This window comes from Sus scrofa, chromosome 8 (assembly GCF_000003025.6).
Source record: "Sus scrofa isolate TJ Tabasco breed Duroc chromosome 8, Sscrofa11.1, whole genome shotgun sequence".
Classification (NCBI taxonomy): Eukaryota; Metazoa; Chordata; class Mammalia; order Artiodactyla; family Suidae; genus Sus; species Sus scrofa.
The window spans coordinates 2,726,441-2,746,758 of record NC_010450.4 but is presented as its reverse complement, the minus strand read 5'-3'; the positions used below and the strand labels follow the sequence as shown (position 1 = coordinate 2,746,758).

At 61.3% G+C, this 20,318-nt stretch overlaps 1 protein-coding gene across 7 annotated transcripts in view; it reads right to left on the bottom strand.

Moving 5' to 3' along the window:
- The window catches only part of ACOX3 (acyl-CoA oxidase 3, pristanoyl), a 39,309-nt gene that overhangs the window by 9,463 nt on the left and 9,528 nt on the right, over positions 1–20,318 (bottom strand). For all 7 annotated transcript variants that reach the window (XR_002346545.1, XR_002346547.1, XR_002346548.1 and 4 more), the window contains exons 7-14: positions 17,730–17,818; positions 14,846–14,942; positions 12,951–13,133; positions 11,847–11,969; positions 9,932–10,052; positions 7,891–8,013; positions 7,550–7,663; positions 3,169–3,284 (exon numbers count right to left, since the gene is read on the bottom strand). Coding sequence is in view for 3 of the 7 variants with exons in the window: in XM_021100951.1 (XP_020956610.1) it covers positions 3,169–3,284; positions 7,550–7,663; positions 7,891–8,013; positions 9,932–10,052; positions 11,847–11,969; positions 12,951–13,133; positions 14,846–14,942; positions 17,730–17,818 (966 nt within the window). In the remaining 4 variants the exon portion in view is untranslated. The remainder of the gene's footprint in view (positions 1–3,168; positions 3,285–7,549; positions 7,664–7,890; positions 8,014–9,931; positions 10,053–11,846; positions 11,970–12,950; positions 13,134–14,845; positions 14,943–17,729; positions 17,819–20,318) is intronic.

The following is a 20,318-nucleotide window of genomic DNA, read 5'->3' as shown; positions in this document are numbered from 1 at the left end:
GGCTGTGGTGTGGGCCAGGAGCTGTGGCTCCAATTTGACTCCTAGCCTGGAAACCTCCATGTGCCATGGGTGTGGCCCTAAAAAAAATTTAAAAATAAAAATAAAAGGTGGTGAAAGATATGGGCCACTGCCCACCAGGCGTCCTGCACGGTGTCCACTCTGGGGCCCCGGGAGGGACACACTCAGCTGTGGTCCTACCCACGGCACAAGCTTCTCCACGGTTGATGTCTCGGCCACTTGGTCATCATGAAACGCTCCGGAGACAGGACTCCTCGAAGCCAGGCCGGCGGTCTGACGTGTGGGCCCGGAGGGTGCGGCCCCTGTCCCTGCACGGTCCCCAGGCCAGGCTCCCCGTCACATGAATCCCACCCCCAGTAAACCTCCAACCCCAGGAAAGGAATTCAGAGCCTGGCACTGATTTCTGGTGCGTGTGAACTTCTGAGAAGGTTTGCATTTTAACAAGGAACGAAGTCTTCAGGGAAAAACCAGACCCCTCGGCCAAGCCAGGCAGCGTGGGCAGGGCTGGGCTCTGGGCTCCGCAGGCCTGGGTTCAATGCTGGTCCCGGCAGAGTCCAGCCGGCGACCCGGGGAGTTTCTCGGTCCCTCCCAGACGATGGCGTGAAACACCTCGTGTACAGAGCCGGGTGTGTGGCTGCTCCAGGCGCAGACGCTTCCGGAGGCTGTCCCGCCGCCCGCTGCTTCGTGGTTTCTCGCCTGGAGCACGTGAGGCTGTCCCACAGCCAGAAAGTGCAATAAATGCATCTAATTTTTTTTCAAGGATCCTGCCGTGGGGGTCTGGCTGCAGGTAACCAACAGTAGCGGCAGCCGTCGGGAGCAGGAGACGACGACGCTGACCCAGTGCCCGCTGAGTCACCCGGGGAGCTTGTACATTTTCACACAACTGCCAGGAGGCTCCCCCGCAGGGCAGATCACGTCCCACCCTCCACTGACAGCGCACGGGGGCCTGTCCAGGGGACTGGCCTGTGACCTGCACATCCCCAGCCCTGGTTCACGGTCCGTGACTGCTCTGGCTGCCCCCTGGGGCTGGTGGCAGGTTTCCGGGCCAGGCTGGTCCTCAGCTGGGGACACCTTCCCACCATCGGGGATGTTTCGTGCTGCCCCAGGCTGGAAGCTGTCTCCTGACAGTATTTTTATTTTATCTTTAATCTTCTTTTATTTTGCTTTGCTTTGCTTTTTAGGGATGCACCTGCAGCACATGGACGTTCCCAGCTAGGTGTTGCATTGGAGCTGCACCTGCCAACCTACGCCAGAGCCACAGCAACGCAGGATCTGAGCCGCGTTTGAGACCTACACCACAGCTCACAGAAACGCTGGATCCTTAACCCACTGAGCAAGGCCAGGGATCAAACCCATATCCTCATGGATACTAGTTGGGTCTGTTTCCGCTGAGCTGCAGCGGGAACTCCCGGTCTTTAAAGACTGTTTTGTCTGATATGAGCGTTGCTACTCCCGCTTTCCTGTGATCCATTCCCATGGAATATCTCCGCCATTCTCTCACTTTCAGTCTAACGTGTCCCGAGTCTGAAGCGGGTCTCCCGAAGACGGCACACACGTGGGTCTCGGTTTTGTCTGTCTTTCGGCTGAAGCATTTACTCCTCTTACATTTAAGGTAATTATCGCCATGTACGTTCTTACTGCAAACCTGCTACTTGTTTGGATTCGTTTGGGTTGGTCTTCTTTCTTTCCTTCCTCTTTTGTTGGCCTCTCTTCTGATCTGATGGCTGCCTTGACTAACCTCAGTGTTGTGTTTGGATTTCGGGGTCTTGGGTTATCACGCGGGGCAACTCCACTTCCATTTCGAGGGCATCGACCAGACGTGCAGAGAAAGGCCGGACGTGGGACAAGCTGAGTCGCAGCCATCAGTGTCCGAGGGACCGAGCCTGCCACGGGCCCGCCCACCTGGAAGGATGGTGTCCACGCCTCCCCCCTCGGTCCCGGACTGAAATGGGGTTTCACCAACCTCGCCGTCTGCTGAATGCACTTCTTTCGAGGCACAGTTTTGATCGCGGATTCTTGGCCCTTGGCTGGGCCCTTTCCAATCAAGCCCATCCTGTGCGCTCCTGTCCCTCTCTGGGGCACGCGTGCCCACAGGTCCCTGGACGTCTGCTCTGCTCTGGCTGTGCCCAGTGAGTGGGAAGCTGCCCCTCGCAGCCCAGGGGGCGGGGCCTTCAGAGGCAACAGGTAGACTTGGCCCCAGGGGAGGCTCCATCACCCAGCGAGACATGGAGCCTTGGAAGCAAAGCCCAGGAGAAGGGATGGCACTGGTTCTAGAAGCTTCTTGGGCTACATTTTTCCCAAACAACACGCATCACTGCAGACGCACAGGGCCCACAGGCCACAGCAGAGCCAGATGCCACATGACAAGGTGTTGGGAGCCACTGTTTTCATGGTGGGACTCTGGACACGAGAGAACCAGAGCCACCCTCGGACCAACCCCCCCAAAGCTCTTTGGGGAGGGTGACGATGACTTTGAGAAACCAAATGCAGAGCGCTGACCTCATGGGGCCCACGAGCTGGTGCTCTGCTGGTGGGGAGGGACCCGCTGCTGATCCCACCCCATGACCCCACCCCACCACGTGCCTCAGGCTCCAACAACTGTGTCTCAAGTTCAACAACCACAGCTCTGGCCAAGGGCAGATACTGTCGGGCCCTTAGACATGATGCCCACAACCTCGTCCATGCCCGGCAAGGGGGCACCACCATCCCCACAGCAAACCTAGGTGCAGAGAGGCCAGGCCAGGCCCCAGGTCTCAGGGCTGAGGACCAGGCCCGCTGTCCCCAGGACGTGTGGCTCACCAAGGACACCACAGCGCCAGAGTTAGGAGCACATCACTGAAGAAGCAACCCTTTAAAGCTACCATGGAGGTCCCGTCGTGGCTCAGTGGTTAACGAATCCGACTAGGAACCATGAGGTTGTGGGTTCCATCCCTGGCCTTGCTCAGTGGGTTAAGGATCCAGCGTTACCGTGAGCTGTGGTATAGGTTGCACGCGTGCCTTGGATCTGGCGTTGCTGTGGCTCTGGCGTAGGCCAGCGACTACAGCTTGCATGGGACCCCTAGCCTGGGAACCTCCATATGTTGCAGAAGCGGCCCTAGAAAAGGCAAAAAGACCCAATAAATAAATACATAGAAATACAGCTGACCATACCTGAGAGTTGTTTCTCGCTTCGAAGTCGCTGCTTCCCAACTGTTTCTCCTGACTGAACTTTTGGTAACTCTCCCGGAGCAGGTAACAAACCAGCCACTTGTACGCCGCCAGGGGGACTTCAAAACAAAACACAGAGAGAAAAGTCACCGTGGGGCCGGGAGCCCTCGTCGAGGGCTCAGTCCTCGTGCGCGGGCGTGAGCCGGTCCAGCCACAGACCCGGGGACGGAGGCCCGGGGCCAAGAGCCGCCCACGGCCCCACGGCGGGATGGGCACGCGTGAAGGCCTTTCCTGGCTCTGCTGGGAGGCCAGCCCGAGTGCCACGCAGTCCTGCCAGCCGTGGCGCCCGCGGGGTCTTGGAGCCGCTTTTTGCCAGAGCTGCGCGTCCAGGTGAGACGAGGATTTGCGCTCGTGTCAGGATGACTCTTCCTGGGGGGGGGGGGGGCTGGCCGGCCACGGACGCCACCCCAGCTCTCCCAAGGCCTCGGCCCGCCTCTTCCTAGCCCTCCCACCCACAGACGTGCCCTTCCTTGGGCAAAGGGTCTTTGCAGACGGCATGACGCGTCCACGAGGACGTCCTGGATCCCGATGGCCCCGAATCCAATGACACAGAAGAGAAGGCGTGCACACGGGGGGGAGGCCCTGTGAAGGCAGGGACGTGGCCACAAGCCCGGGGATGTGCGAGACCGCCAGGAGCTGCAGGGACAAGGAAGGGCCGTCCCCGGAGCCTCCGAGGGAGCAGCCCCGCCCACACCTGGACAGCGGGCGTCCGTCCAGGTCTTGAGAGGACAGACTCCTGCTGTCTTGAGCCCAGTCTGGGCCCCAGGACACAGACACACCAGGGGCCCGGGGCGCACGCCCGAGCTCTGAGAGCGGCCTTTGGGACATCCCTGAAAGCCCAGGCGGACCCGCGCTGACGCCCACGTGTCCCAGGGTCTTTGCGGCTAAACTCTTCCCGCCGGACAGGCCGTCACCAATGATGGGAAAGGGCGGGCGCCGCAGGGACTCAGACTTTCCGCTGTCTGTTTATGCAGCAGCGAAACCCAAGGAGGTCACTGAGGCTAAGCTAGAGCTGATTCCAACCTGAGCCAGAGGCCCTGCTGTCCCCTGACACATCAGCCACAGTCCGTCCAGGCTGTTCCCAAATGCTGCCCAGGCAGGCGATCTCCCCCCCGCCCCCCGTGGAAGTGAGCCGGTGCTCCGGGGCTAAGGGCCCAGGACACACCCTGCTTCAGCTTTGGCCACACGTCCCTCCCGGCTCCTGGGTCACGAGTGGCTCGTGAGGTGCTACCCCACAGGGTCTCCTTGGACCCCGCACCTCCAACAGCCCCTACACCCCTCGATGGCCAAGAATGCCGCCTGCCTCACTGGCCAGTGCTCCCCACCTAGGAGGCGCCCACAGCCACTGTCACTAAGCTCAGTCCCGCCCATGTCCGCAGACCTGTGCAGGCCCTCAGCCCCAGGGCTTCCAACACTCCCACCAGGCCTTCAACTCGACGTGGGACACCGGCCCAGTGTCACCAGCTCCCACCCCTAGGGTCACTCCTGCCTGGCCCGCCATCTGCTGTGCCACTTGAGCCGTCCCGTCCATCTTCCAACTGCCTCCCTGGCCCCTGCCCACCCCCTCCGGTGCCACCTCTGCCCGGGCCTTCCGAGCCGCCCTGCTCTGCGTCTGCACCTGGGCGCATCTGCCCGAGAGGGGCTCTGACCCAGGGGTGCCCCACCAGGCAAGGCCTGGCCACCGGGCCCCACCCGCTCCCCAACCACACCCACCCCTCTCCCACCAGGGGCTCCTGCATGGCTCACTGCTCCCCAAAGGCGCGGCTCTGAACCTCCAAGACCCACCTTGCAAGCCGCTTCCTGGGAAAGCTACACCCGCCCTGCAGAACTAGCTCTGCACCCACCGTGCCAGGAGAGCGCAGAGCACTGACCCCAGCTCACAGCGGCCCGTTCCCCACCCTCGAGAGAGCCCACCACAAGAGGAACCGCCACCCTCCCTGTACCTAACAGGGAAATAGGCTCAGAGAGGTTAAGCATCGGGCCCGAGGTCACACAGCTGACACCAGAGCCTGAGCCCTTAGCCCGTGGGTGGCATAAGGACTGCACCTCGCACCCCTCTGAGCACGTGAGACTACGCGACACCCGCCCCCCCCCCCCGCCGCCCACGTAGACACACGGCTGCCAGAGCAGCGAACACGCTGAACTGAAGTTATATAATATTTTTGCAAATGGGCCAACGGAGAAAGAACGGGGCCTTATGTTGTCCAGTGACAACACACCTCAACACTCAGGGCCACTTGTTAAACCGTCCTCGCGCACAGCACCCTCAGCCCATAAATCAGAGGAACCGACAGAGCCCCCCGCCCCCGCCCCACAAACACGTTAATCCCTGAAGGAAAAACCCGACCTTCCCGCCAGGCCACGCTCAACAGGCTCTCCGGTCCCGCGGAGGCCGAGGGGCATGTGCCACTTGTGTAATGTCTCCCTAAGGCCCAGCGGACACACAGTGGACCCGAGAGGGAGCACTTGACGGTCAAAGGCCCTGGAGATGAGAGGCCGGCCTCGGCCCCGTGCGGGCCGCCCCCTCCCCTTGCAGAGCAACACCCGTGCCCGATGCCAAGCTCCTCCTGCCAAATGAACTCTACTTGCCTCTCTCCTCCAGAAAATGGGTTCGCTTTGTTGGAACCCGCGACAGTGAGAGCAGTCGCGGGGAAACAGACGGCGCTGCCCTGGCGCCCTTCCTGCTCCTGGTCCACAAGCTCACGGCCTGTGCTCTCAGGGCTCCAGGGACGGACAGGGACACTAGCCGGTGCAGGGACACATCCAGAGGCCCGCAGGCAGCCTGTGTGCCTTCCGACGGGACACCGGGCGGTGGGCTGGGGGGAAGGCCGCTAGAGCGATGAGGTCACTGTACAGCCCGGGGGGAGCGCTGTGACCGAGGGAGAGGCCTGCCCTCCCAGCTCTTTAAAAAGGGAGATAAAGACGGCTGTCACGTCTAACATGCTAACCAAGAGGGGTGACGGAAACGAAGCCATTACTGGCCAATGATGCAGACGGAGGTGGAGCGATGGCTGGAAAGTCAGCCCAGCCCGGGTTCGACGGCTGCTCTGGCCACTGATGTGGATGGGGGCAGACTGGGTGGCCTCGGCCTCCTCTCCCGGGGCTGGCAAGGCAGTGCCCGCCTGGTGCCCGCTGACACCATGATGCCACCTGCCCTCCAAGGGAGGGTGGCTCCTTCACCCGAGGACCCTGAGGCCCCCGGGGGACGTGCCCTGGGGTCTCCTGCTAGCAAGGCCACTGCCCTCCTCCAGGCCAGAGGCTCCGTGCTAACAGCCACTCCTGTGATGAAAACTGCAGCCATGACACAGTTTCGACATGGCAAGGACGGTCCCCGAGCCCCCGTGGGGCCCCCACCATGCTGAGTGCGTAGGCGCCCGCCCTCCCGCGTCCTCGTGGGCCTGCAGAGGCGGGCTGTCACTCCCAGGGTGCAGGGGGTGGGGACCTGCTCTACGCCCACAGCTGGGGGTGGCCAGCGCCAGACCTAGTGCCCTTGATGACTGGCAGGTGGGCCGCCTTTCCAGCTCCTTGGGTGACCGGCCAGAGGCCCAGCTCCTGTCCGCCTGCCGGGGCAGGAGCCCAGGGCGATCACCTTGGGCCAGAGGGGAGGCCCTGAGGTGCTTGGTGGCAGGAGCTCAGGGCGGCAGAGGGACGTGCTCACTGAGCACTGACAGAGGCGGTGGTGACGACGCAGCGAGGCTTCTGCAGTGGAGTAAAGCTGCTGTTTTTGATACGGGATTTGACCAAAAAACCGATCGGGCCCCTGTTGCGGGGAAGGTGCAGCCTTCAGGAGATGTCAAACACTGGGGGGGGGGGCAGTTACCAACCCTGCTCTCTCCGACCTCTCACTACGGAAGCGTCCGCGCTGTTAATGGACAATGGTGAGCTTTGTAATGGGCCTGGGTCCAGATATGGGGGCTGAAGACAGCCCGGGGGGGCTGCTGGTCAGGGGGGACAAGAGGCGAGGGGCGGGGGGTGACCAGGATAGAAAGCCTGACACACGCAAAGGCCCAGAGACAGCCAACAGCGTGGATCGGGAATGGGGCACGCCGAGCCGCGGGTGGGTGGGTGGGAGCTGAGGCCACCTGGTGAGGCAGAGCGGGACCCAGAGGCCTCCCCCTCTAGCCCTGGGGGGGGCAGGGGGCCGCCAAGTGGGATCCCTTCACTTCATCTTTGGGGTCAACACCTGACTGACTCGGTGCGGACACCTGGTGACGGTCCACGGGTGAACCATCGAATGAAAGTGGGAACAAGGCCACAGGTGCCTCCAGGGTGCCTGCTGGGCAGAGGGCAGCCCTGGAGACAGTGGGGTGGGGGCTGTACTCACCCGAGGAGTCCAGGAAGTCCTCAGGGCTGCAACCTTCGAACCTCTGGCCAAGGATGTCAGGACAGGCGTCCAGAAAGTCCACAGTCTCAAGCGGGCTCTCAATGCGGCCGCCACCTAGGAGCACAGCCGTGACTGGGGAGAGCCAGGGCCCCCACCCCAGGGCGTGTCCGGAGGAAGGACCCCACACGCCTCACCCATCCCTGGGGAAGCTGGTCCAGCCCCCTTTGATCACACGGGCCCCTCCTGCACACGCTCCGTCCCAACAGAAGCACTAACTCAAGGGGCCCGGGACCTGCTCCCCTGCTGGGCCGCAAGGGCGCCGGAGCGCGTGGGAGCCCCACCTTGGCTGCGGCGCTCCCACAGGCTGAGCAGGTAGTTGCTGGTCTGCTGCAGCAGGAGGTTGTTGTCACCTTCGTACGTGCAGTTGGGGTCGTTGTCGTCCCTGAGGTCGCCCAGACGGTTCACTGCAGGGAGGCCACGGGGTCCTCGTCACGGAGGGCCTGGATGGGACGCTCCCTGCCTCGCTGTCCAGGACTCCGAGGTCCCAGGCCCGCGTGGACCGGACAAGGCACATCCCACCCTGCTCCAGGTCCCAGCTCCCCACAGCCAGCGGGCCCTCTGCATCCAGCCGGCCCTGAAAGGGTACACTGGGGCCACCTGGCCAGAAAGGGAAGCGGGCAGCTCCCCGCGAAGGCCCAGCACCGCCTGGGGAGCAGCGGATGCTCAAGAGGCATTCACTGCCCTCAGTGGCCCCACGGCTACCATGAGCGTCACAGGTCACCTGGAAAAGCTCCCTCCTGGGGGGTCACTGACAGACGTGACGGCTTCAGGAGAGCTGACTGCCAGGGGTGGGGCGGGGTCTCTTCCTTTTACCCCCCAAGGAGCCCTTCTTCCTACACAAGCCATGTCCAATATCTCAAGACAATGCTCATCGTGTCCTTCCTACCGGTGAAGCAACCCAAATCCCCTGCAGGTTTTCTAAGCTATGCCTCCCAGGCCGCACCACCCGGGTCTCTGTCCGCCGAGGCAGAGGGGCTCCCGAAGGGAGGCCGAGCTGGGAGAAGCCAGCAGGGAAAGGGCAGGACCCCTCACTCTGCACCCTCCATGCCGCTGTGAACAGCCCGAGAGGGTCTGCAGCAGACCTGAGGCTTGCGGTCACCTATGACACCCTGATCGTCTTCCCCTGACTCGCGGCCCCGAGCCGCAGCGAGACCCCTCAACACCAAGGCCTAAGGAGCACCCTGCGACGGCTATTCGACGCCGTATGTGCATCCCCGCTGAGTCTGGCCTCGCTGGCCTGGGCTCGGCCTTAGTGTGTGTGATGACACTGGCTTCAGCCACCCCTGCCGTCGGCACGGCCGCAGGACTCAGGGGCCTCGTTCTAAACCATGCGGAGCGTCTCTATGAGCGGCCACAACAGACGAAAACTGCAAAGAGCACCGCACAGAGGACGCCGCACATGCGGGAGGAACTTCGGCAGCCCCCTGGTTCCCCACGCGGCAGGAAGGCGGGCAGGGGCGGGACGTGGAGGAGCCGAGGGGCACCTGGGACCCTCCTCGCTGAACGCACCCCGGAAACGCTCCGACTCCACGAGAGCCCCACAGGCTGCCGAGGAATCGACTGCGCCTGAGGTCCCCGCCGGCTCCGGGGTTCGGAACACGTGGCTTTGAGTAACCGGACTTCGGCAGTCGGTTACCGGCGACTGGCCCACGGGAGGTTGGCTGGTAACTGCACACGGTATGACGACCAGGACGAGGCCGCCGTAACAACAGCGGTGCTGAGCCCCTCACGTGTGTCACTTCGCTTGCTGCGAAAGCCGTGCCACGCTCCCCGCCTCGGTCCCCATCAGAGAGAAGGGGAGGGACCTTGCCCGCGGCCACCCACCGAGTGACCGGCAAAGCCAGGATTCGGTCCCGGGCCATCGGTCACCCACCCTCGCAACCACACAGCTGCCAAGGCCAAGAAAAAGGAACTTTCTCTTCTGAGTTTCAGGATCTTTCACCAGAACAAAACTTGGGGCCAACACTGCCAAGTCATTAACCAAAAAGTTGCAATTCAAACGAGCAGAAGAGTCCTTTCCACGCCGGTTCTCAGGGGCCCCTCCCCACGGCGTCTCCGTGCTGCCTCGGGAACCCCGGATGGCAACAAGGAACACCAGGCATCACAGAGCCCGGGCAGGGGCTGGCACACTTGCTCTGGAAAGGGCTGGGCAGTGAATGGTCTAGGCTCTGCTCAGACCGGTCAGCTCTGCAGGCGCAGAGGGAACACAGCCACAGGAAGTGCGCACCCGAGAGGCCTGCGGGCTGTGGCCTGCTGACCCCTGGTCGTGAGCCGCAGGCTAGGGGCAAGGACAGAAAACCAGCCCACGTCTCCAAAACCTACCGGCCAGATAGCCATGTCCTCCGCACGCCTCCCGACACTCCTGAATTCCCCGCTGGGCAGTCCACGAGGCCAGGGGCTTGCCGGCCGACGACAAGGCGTGGACCTCTCGTCCTAGCTCGGCCTTGGGAGAGGGAAGCCAAGAGGAAGAGGTGAAAAGAGGCTCCAGCAGCAGAGGTCAGGGCTCAGTTCAAGCCCAGCACCCAGGCTTATGTCCCTGTCCACCTGCTCCAAGGCACCTGGTGACAGCAAACGAGAAACCCAGAGAGGTCCCGTCGTGGCTCAGCGGGTTCCATCCCTGGCCTCATTCAGTGGGTCAAGGATCCAGCGTTGCCACAAGCTGTGGTGTAGGTCACAGATGGGGCTTGGATCCTGCGTTGCTGGGGCTGTGGTGTAGGCCGGCAGCGGCAGTTCCGATTTGACCCCTGGCCTGGGAACCTCCATGTGCTACAGGTGTGCAAAAAAAAAAAAAAAAAGAAGAAAGAAGGGAGGAAGGAGGAAAAGTAAGAAAGAAAGAAGGAAAGAAAGAAAAAAAACCCAATTTTAGCTTAAAACCCAGTATCCACCTCAGCTGGACACCCTGTGGCGGAGGCGCCCCCACACAATCTCACAGTGATGAAAAGAAGGGGCCACAGCGCTGCTCAGCGGGTCGACCCCCGGGGCGAAGGCTGACCACAGAAGGATGCCTAGGACCCAGTTTACACCAAATTCACAGCCTGGACCCAAGTGACACGCTGTACCTGCTCCGATCAGCGGTGGTAAGATGCCAAAGAAACATCCCCTGCCTTCACACCTCTGCGGCACGTTCTTTAGATTCCACTCGGTATTTAATAAAAACAACAAAAACAAGAAAGAGACCCACACATCTGCTAAATAAGGGGATGCATTTTTCCAGCGTTTGCAACCTCCAGTAAAGGCTGCTTTGTTTTTGTGGCCACACCCACGGCACACGGAAGTTCCTGAGCCAGGGATCAAACCGCACCAGAGCAGTGAGAATGCCAAGTCCTTAACTTCTGGGCCACCAGGGAACTCCAAGTAACAGCTCCTTTTTAACCTGGGCCTGGGTTAAACCACTGAGTTTCAGAACGAATGGGGCTTTATTCCATTTCAAAACATGACTAACAGGACAATTCCATTGTCAGCTGGCCGAAGTTTCAATGACTCACATTTGGGGCAAAAAACATGCCTAAGGCTGCATTTCCAAGGAAAAAAACGGTCCTCACAGGCGGTCTGGCTGCTCGGCAGCACACCCTGCTGGCCTTCCTGCCTCACCCACTACCTCAACTCCTAGCTGTAGCTGCTGAATATTCCGAAACGTGCTAATTTGAGACAGGTTTTTCGGGGCGTAGGGCCCCGAACTCTGCAGCATTTCTCATGAGCTTTCAAACGTAGTTTATGATTCACATTTCACTCCTGCCCGGGGGGCTGCGTGAGGTGGAAAATCAGTGCATGAACTGTGCACACAGCAAGGAGCACGGGACTCCTTTGAGCACAGGGGCTGACCTCAGTGGATTTGCACGCTCGTTTCTGGCACAAAGCCTTGCCTGTCAGCTCAGATCCACTCAGTGGGATTCAGACCTTTGGAGGGCTGTTTACGCAAGGATCAGAACCATGAAATTGACTGCGGGGCCGGTAATGGGGATTTTGCAAACCCATCATGTTCTCAAGAGGAGAACAGCAGCTGAACTCACAGACAGGAGGCAGGAGCCATGTCAGCACATCCCTGAGAAGCAGGGACATGGACACAGGCCTGACACGTGCGGGCCACAGCCCAGGAAAGAGGTCTCACAGGGTCCCCTCCCCGTAAACCCAGGAGGCACTGAGGCTGATTTGAAGGAATGGCTGCATCTGTGCTGTTTGGCCCCAGAAACTTCAACGCCGCCGCCTCTGCTGCTACAGAGGGAAGCCGGGTTCTCACCTGCCTGGCGCTCTGGTCGTTCTTCAGAAAGCCTAGCTGCAGCTCCCGCAGAGCCAGGAAGAGGCATCTGGAAAAGTGGTCCAGGGCCCAGGTGGCGGCCAGGTACGGGAGCAGGCGCCATTGCTGAAACCGACACGACCCACCTGAGCGCCGGAGTCCCCTGTGCCCGCCTGCCTCCGGGGTGGCTGTGAAGGCGAGGGAGCAGGGCACCCACCGCCCACCGCCCCCACGTCGACGCGGACCCCGTGAGCCCACGAGGAGGGGAGCCACCGCCCCTGAGCCAGAGGAGGCTCGAGGAGGCCGGAGGGAGTGCTCTCCTCCACCCGCGGATGGAGGCGGCGGCCTGAGAGCACCCAGCCTCCACGGGATGCAGGCACGGCGCGCCACCGGCTTCTCACGCGCCCACCAGGAGGCAGCATCAGCAACCCCGACTTACAAATGAGAGCACAGAGAGGTTCAGTGCCTTGCCCAAGACACACAGCACAGACGGGTGGCACCAGGGGTCAGGAGCCCCAGCACGTGGCTCGGCGGGAGGAGGGGGGCCTCTCTTAACCACTGAGCCACACCCGGCGGGCGGACGCCCCGGGAAGTCACAGAGTGCGTGTGGAGGACGCCTAGGGCCCCCCCAGGCATGACTGGACTTCTCCTTATTTGGTGTCAAAACAGGCTCATAGTGAAAGAAGTGATGAGAGAAAAGACTCGGACTCTGTTCCAGTTTCCCGAGACCGTCGCTGAGACCGTCGCCTCGACGTCTCCGCTCACGCGTCAAGGCCCGGGCCGGCTTAGCCGCTGCCTCTGCCGGGCCCTGCCAGCAACCTGGGGAGGATGGCTCCAGCCCTGGGCCCGGAGGACCCGCTGCTCAGAGTGCGGGGAAGGGCCGGGGTGCAGGGGGCTCCCCCGCCCGGCCGGGCGTCCAGGGGACACCTCTGCCATCAAGGGCTGCCTCCTTTCAGAGGCCCCGGCAGAGCAGCGTCCCCTCTGCTGAGGGACGGTGGCGTGAACGCGCTGCCCACGTGGCTGCTGCGTCCTGGGCCCATGTCACGGGGAGGGATGAGCTCAGGGCCGCAGGCGGGCAGCCCGGGAAGCGCAGCGCAGACCCCGCACCTGCGTCTGGTACTCCAGCACGGGCACTTCCTCGCCATCTGCAGGTCCGAACTGACGCCGGGTGGCCGAGAAGCGCAGAGCTATGGAAAGGGCCAGCTTTAAGTTGATGATGGTCAAGGCCACGATAAAGACCCGGCTTGTGGACAGGCTGCCCAGGGCCCGGCCGAAGCGCTGCCGGGCGTCCTGCGGGAGGAGAGCCAGTGAGAGCAGATGTGGGCCGGCTGCCTCGGGACAGGCCCGGGCGGAAGGCGCTCTGTCCTCGGTCAGCACGGCCGGCCCTGCCCGGGCGCCCGGACACAGAGCCCCAGGCCCGGAGGGCCACGCGGCCGGGGGCCGGCGTCCCCAACGTGGGACGGCGTGGGGAGGCGTGAGGGATGCTCAGGGACACAAGGACGGGGTCCGGGCAGGTGTGCCATCTGCAGGACCTGCAGGCGGCCACCTGGAGGGACCGCAGCCCTGCTCTGGACCCACCCAGAACCGGAGGCAGCTCATGCCGAGAGCGAGGCGGGGTCCGAGGCAGGTGCGCTGCTGGCCCAACAAGGTTTCTAAAAGGGGCTCCCCCCCCCCGGGGGGGCTCCCCCTCCCCATCGAACCACTGTCCTGAGGGTATGAGTCACCAGTCATGCCTCGCCATCTTTTCAACAGGGCGATGGCCTGTGTGCGTCTGTTTCTAAGGTGATGAAGCTCGATGCACGTTCCCTCTTTCCAACAGCGGCCCGTGGGTGGCACCGGGGTCCGTCGCCCACCCAGGGCCCTCACGTCCCGCCCTCACCCCCTGCTGCTTCTCCTGGGTACACGTCTTGTCTTATTCGGCCTTTTCTTCCAAAACCACGTCCACTCTGGCATGCGCGTGGCAACCTTCCAAGCCCCGGCTGAGAATCACCCTCTCATGTTCCCACGCACGAGCGGCAGCTCAGGTGGGTTTGGAAAAGGCACGTTCGCAGGCGTCCTCCCCCGATGTAGAAAACGTCACTCGACAGTCCCCTGCGTTCAAGTCCCTCTGGCGACCCCATGGGTGAGGGGTTTACTCTACGGGACCAGGGCCTGCCGCACCCTCTCTGGGGGTCTCGGAGTCCCCTCTCCGAGGGGCTGACGTTCCCTCCGGCGGGTCGGGGAGGGAGCGCCTGGCTCCCCCCCGCGGCCCCCCCTTCTGTCGAGGTTTGCTTCCTGCTTCCAGCCATTTCTGCAAACTGTCCCCCGCCTGCTTCTCTCATCCCCGCCTGCGGCCCTGCACTTTGATTTCAGCCCCTCACACTCTCCCCCCGTGCTCTCCGCAACGACGGGGCGCTCGCTTCCAACAACTTACTTTCACACTTTTAATTTGTTTCCTATCACTTCCCTTCCCGAAAGGCTTCCCATGGCACCTCCAGCTTCTTATCTGGAGTTCCTGTCACGCTCACTGAAGCCCCGCTCCCTCAGTGCCGAGCAAGTGACACGCTGTGACAGGCCGTGCCCCCTGGACATGCCATCCCGGCCGTGGGTTTGGGACTGGGAGGGCTCAGCCACTCTGACTTGGCCACCTCTGCAAAGCGCCCAGGGCTGTGCCACTGCATGTCCCTGCTCAGTGCACTGACGGGCACAGTTGCCCCGACAGTGGACACTAGCACCCATTTGTGCACACCCCCAGGTGACCTTCCGCCCTTAAGCCCCTGGCAGGAAACGGCGCTGGTGGGGGCAGCTCCCTGACCATCACCCCGGACGGGCTGGGGGGTGCTGGGCGGGGGTGTCCGTGCCTGGGGTCCCAGGGCTGGCGGCCAAGGGGCCTGAGCCTTGGGAGGTTTGCATGGGCCGCCTGCTCCCGTGGCCACTCTCCTCCTCCAAGCACAGGGGGTGTCCCGTGGGCACAGAGGGGATGGCTTCCCACGCACAGAACCCATGCTTGGAGGCGCCTGTACCTTGAGTCTGGGGACGTAGGTGCCCTCGGGGGTGACGTCTGCCGTGTGGTTCAGCAGGTCCTGGCGCGGAATCCGGACCTGGTGGAACATGGCGAATCTGGGCGGAGACACAGAGCCTCCGGTTAAACGGGCAGCCCCACGGCTTATCTCCCCGGCCCCGAGACCCAGATAAAAGCAAAGGGCAGCTCAGAAGGTGACACAACCCCAAGACCAACCCCACACCAACCAGGAGAAAGGACATTTCAACCGTGAGGTGGCGGGTTCGATCCCTGGCCTCGCTCAGTGGGTTAAGGATCCGGCGTTGCCGTGAGCTGTGGTGTAGGTCGCAGATGCAGCTCGGATGTCATGTTGCTGTGGCTGTGGTGCAGGCTGGCGGCTACAGCTCCAATTAGACCCCAAGCCTGGGAACCTACATATGCTGCAGGAGCAGCCCTGGAAAGGCAAAAAGAAAAAAAAAAGTCACTTAGTCACAAGGCTGCTCTGAGCAGCGGGCCAGCGGGGCCGGCCCTGGGACTGTGCGTCCTTAACACCAGATTCAAATCCACACGCCCTCTGCTGGACGTGTGCTGAGGCTCTGGGGACCGCCCGCATCGCCGCTCCTGGCCCAGCTCCCAGCACCAGCCTTCGAAGGCTCAGGGACCGAGATAGCCATCGGCTGGCTTCCATGGAGCCCCACAGGGAGAGGGACCCTGGTCTGGGGGAGCGGCCCTGGCCGCCATCAGGACGGTCACCATGCCGCCCCCTGGCGGCGCCCAAGCTGGAATTTCTGAGTCTTAGAAGCGCTTGGTTCCACGGCCCGGAGGTGACATGCTTGTTTAGGGACATGCGCTGTCACGTGTGACGTGTCTCTGCTTAAGGTTCCTTGTGGGCCATCACACCAAGGGCCAAGACCTCCGTCTCCTGAAACAGGAGTCGATGTGGGGGGCACCAGAGCGGGGCTTTTCACCGATGTCCTCAAACAGCGGTAAAGGGTCCAACCTGCAAAACCCAGTGGCCAAGGACTGCGGACCTGTGACCGCGCCTGACGCTGTCCACTGCAGGGACCGGCAGCATCTGTTCACAGCCGGAGGGTAACTTCCCACCACCGGCCCCTGGGCACACACCTGCCTGGCCTTACAGGTCAGGGCAGACCCTTCCGCAGGTGGAGTCACCATACAGGTATCTGCCAGGCCCCACGCTGGGACACGCGGATCCGGTAAGAGGCCGCTGGTTGTCAGCCCGGAGCGAGACGCTGCCCCCCGCCCCCTGCCCTCCTGATGCAGCCTCACCTGCAGCCAGAACCACCTTCTCAAACATACCTCTGCCCTGCTCTGAGGGCTGCAGATTGTCCTCGCCGCCCCAGAACCAAGGGCCACACAGCCTATCCCTGCCAGGGCCCCGCACACCTGCACGAGGCAGTGATGGAGGGAAACGTATGCCCCCTCCTGGCCAGGCTCCAACACTAATTAACAGGCTCTCGGAGTCCTTGTCGTGGCGCAGCAGAAACGAATCCAACTAAGGAACCAAGAGGCTGCGGGTGTGATCCCTGGCCTTGCTTAGTGGGTTAAAGAGCTGGTGTTGCTGTGAGCTGCGGTATAGGTGGCAGCGGCAACTTGGGTCCACGTGGCTGTGGCTGTGGTGTAGGCCGGCAGCTGTGGCTCTGATTCAACCCCTATTCTAGGAACCTCCATATGCTGCAGGTGCGGCCCTAAAAAAAGAGCAAAAAGCAAAAAAACCCAAAAAACAAAAAACAGGCTCTTTACACAGGACAGCGAGAGAAGCGCTCAGAATTCTAGGCAGGTATTGGAAGAGCTGGCTGTGTGTGCATCTGGTTTTGCTTTTGAAAGACATCCTTCCGTTTCCTCCTCTGGCTACAGAGTGAAAATCAATGGTCTCCACCCTCCCCCGGTACAGGCCGGGGCCCCTCGTTTTGAGGGTCCAAGCAGACATGAGAGACGTTCTGTGCCTCCGGCTGCTTCTGGGGGGCAGCAGCTGAAAGGAGGTTTCTCCACGCGGGACGGTGGTCCAGCTTCTGTCTCGGAGACGACCAGCAACCTGGCTCAGAATGACGGGGGTCAGAATAACCAGGGGTTCAGACTACAGCAGAGCGGGCTCCTCTGATCTTGCTGCGGCAGCAGGTATACAAACATCCAGAGACCACAACCGAGGCGCCCGGCTTCGCTTCCGGGACAGAGGGGCGCAAACCATCTCCGCCTGGCTTCCGGGGGACGCGTGCCCAGGTGACAGAGGCACTGACAGGGAGCAGACGGCCCCCAGGCCTGGGACCACGCCATGGCACCCCCTTACAGACGAGGAGGCGGCCCAGGAAAGCCACCAAGATAAGGCAAGGGGCAGAGGCGGCCCAGGATTTGAACCCAAATCTGTCTGATTCCAAAATTCATGGCATTAATGATGACAGGAGTCCCTCGGTGAGACGCCAGGGCCCTTCCCGACATGGCTCCCCACCCCGCCTGCTGCAGGACCTCCCTGCCCCGCGTCCTCTCAGACCACACTGCCCCCTCCACCCGGAAGCCTGTTCCACCCCCCACCCCGCGTGGACTCATGCTGGGTGCCCGAGCTCCGGGGTGGGGAGCAGGCATGGCACAGAGGCGGAAGCCCCGCAGGCCGCAGGGGCCCGGCCTGAGCCTGGTCTGAGAGCGGGAGCCACCACCTGCCAGGCAGAGGCCCGCGTCTCTGCACCTGGGGCATCTCCACCTCCGGGGGTTGGCGTGCGTGACACGGTCTCAGGTGCGGAGGGAGGCGTGTCCCCACCACGGTTCTCCTGAGTCCCCGCTGTCAGGTCAGCTCCGAGGGCCCAGGCGAGGTCGCGGCCAGGGAGGTGCAGAGCAAGGACCGTCGGGTCACGCCCCGGAGGAGTGGCCTTCGAGCTCGGCCGCGCACTCACCCGTTGCCCAGGCCGTTCTGCCCGAGCTTCCTCCCCACGTCGCCGACCATCACCCCCGGCATGGGGAGAAGGGTCTTCGGGTCCCGGATCTGCACAAACCGCAGACGGCAACTGTCACCACAGGCGAGCCGGAGGGAAAGTCCCAAACCCCGGGGCTGGGCCACAGGCTCCCCCCAAAACCGCGTCTCAGGGGAGCCAGGGTCCTGCAGACGCACTTGAGGATCTGGCCGTGTGCTGGCCCTGGGTTAAGGGGGGGGGCTTAAGCCTCATGACCAAGGTCCTCGGAAAGTCGACGGGGGCGGGGGGGTGTCACATGAGGATGGAGGCAGGGGCTGGGGGGCAGTGGCCACAGCCCAGGAAGGCCTGGAGCCCCAGAAGCTGGAAGAGGCAGGAGAAGGGTGCCTGGGCCTCCCGCGGGCAGGGGCGGCCTTTCTGACGTCCTGACTCAGATGCCTGCTTCCAGACCAGGAGAGAGTCAATTTCTGTGGTTTCAGGCCCCGGTTTGCCCTGCTTCCTTGGGTTACAGTGGCCCCAGGACATTGGTTAGTACGAGCTGCCAGGGGGTCGTCTGGCATTTCCTGTTCATGGGTAAGATGCAGGGCTTTCCACGGGTTTTAATGAAAGGACAAAAAGGCCGTGGGGGAAATAGCCTAAGATGATGGCTGGGCATCTCTGCCCCCACAAGTTTCTAATAAACATGGTGGCCTGACGCCCACAGAGAAAGCGGACAGGTCCCCGCCACCTCAGCTCTACATGGACGGTATGGAGCCTCGTCCCGCCAGGCGAGAGTCCGCCTCCCCTCTCCCAACCACGGGGAACATTCGCCAATGTCTGCAGACATTTGCAGGTGTCTTAACTGGGGGGGACCACGGGCATCTCGTGGAGAAAGACCAGCGATGCTGCTGAACACCCTACAGTGCAAAGGACGGCCCACAGCTGGGGTGAGCCAGCCCCAAATGTCAACAGCAAGGCTAAAAAAACTTCGTGTCAGAGCATTCTCGGATTTGTGCTATTCAGAGCTGAGCTACCGGTACAAATTGGCAGCTTTTGTTTATTTCCGGGGAAGAGTTATCTCACTTAGTGGAACTTTAAAATACTGATACTTAAATTGAAATAGAGGCGTTCCCGTCACGGTGCAGTGGAAATGAATCCAATCAGGAACCATGAGATTGGGAGTTCGATCCCTGGCCTCGCTCAGTGGGTTAAGGATCTGGCGTTGCCGTGAGCTGTGGTGTAGGTTGCAGATGCAGCTCAGATCCTACGTTGCTGTGGCTCTGGCGTAGGCTGGCAGCTACAACTCTGATTCGACCCGTAGCCTGGGAACCTCCATATGCCCTGGGTGCAGCCCTTAAAAAAAAAAAAAAGAAAGAAAAAAAGAAAGAAATAGAAAGCTAGAGTCAAACAATAAGTTCTGCAAAGATTCAGGGGAAAAGGCAAAACCTCATGAAATAGAAAAAATAGTTTTAAAAAAGAGAGGGAGAGGAGAAGAGCTATTTTTAAAAGGTAGCAATTTTTCAAATAATCCATCAGAAAAATACGGCTTGTGCTAGTTTTCAGTTCATCTCGAAGTAAATGATGACATCGTCCTTACAAATTTCATGTTCACCTCTTGAATCAAAAAAGGACGCTCACTGAGGTCAAGGGCAGAACAGAGCAGAGGGACAGCAGAACAGAGCAGAGGGACAGCGCCCGAGCCCCGCTCAGACAGCCCTGAGCAGCTCTTGCTCTTGAGTAGGGGTGGGAGTGGGCATGGGGGTGTCTGCTTAGCCCCACAGGGCAAAGGGCTTGAACAGACCTTTCCTGAAAGAAAATAAATAGCCCACTGGCACTTGAAAAGATGTGGGTGGTTATTAAGAAATTGCACAGGTGTTCCCATCGTGGCTCAGCAGTTAATGAACCCAACCAGGATCCATGAGGACACAGGTTCAATCCCTGGCCTTGCTCAATGGGTTAAGGATCTGGTGTTGCTGTGAGCTGCGGTGTAAGCCAGCAGCTATAGCTCCAAATGGACCCTTGGCCTGGGAACCTCCATATGCTGCAGGTATGGCCCTAAAAAGCAAAAAAAAAAAAAAGCACAATCAAAACCCCAACCAGATACTGCTTCACACCCGCAGGGGGGTCATGGGGACAAAAAGAAAGTAACAAGTGTTGGTGAGAATGTGAAGAAACGGGCACCTCAGCATAGCTGGTGGGGGTGTAAGATGACGGAAGCCAGTACAGGAATCTATAAAAGTTTCCGCACAGAAGCACCGCACGAGCCAGCAATTCCGCTCCTGGGAACAGACCCTGCCCCCTCAGACACTGCTCATCAAGGTTCTCCCAGTCGCTGAAAGGTGAAAACCACCCAGCACGTCCATCCAAGGACAAGGGCTAGGTATGCAAACCAAGGACTAGCCGCACAGGGGCTCATCCAGCTGTAAAAGGAAGGGGGACCTCCCTGGTGGCTCAGTGGGTTAAAGATCTGCCGTTGCCATTGCTGTGGCACAGGTTCGATCCCTGGCCCCAGAACTTCTGCATCTGCAAGTGCAGCCAAAAGAAAAGGAAAAAAAAAAAAAAAAAAAAAAAAGGAGAAGGGGGGGCGCTGGGAGA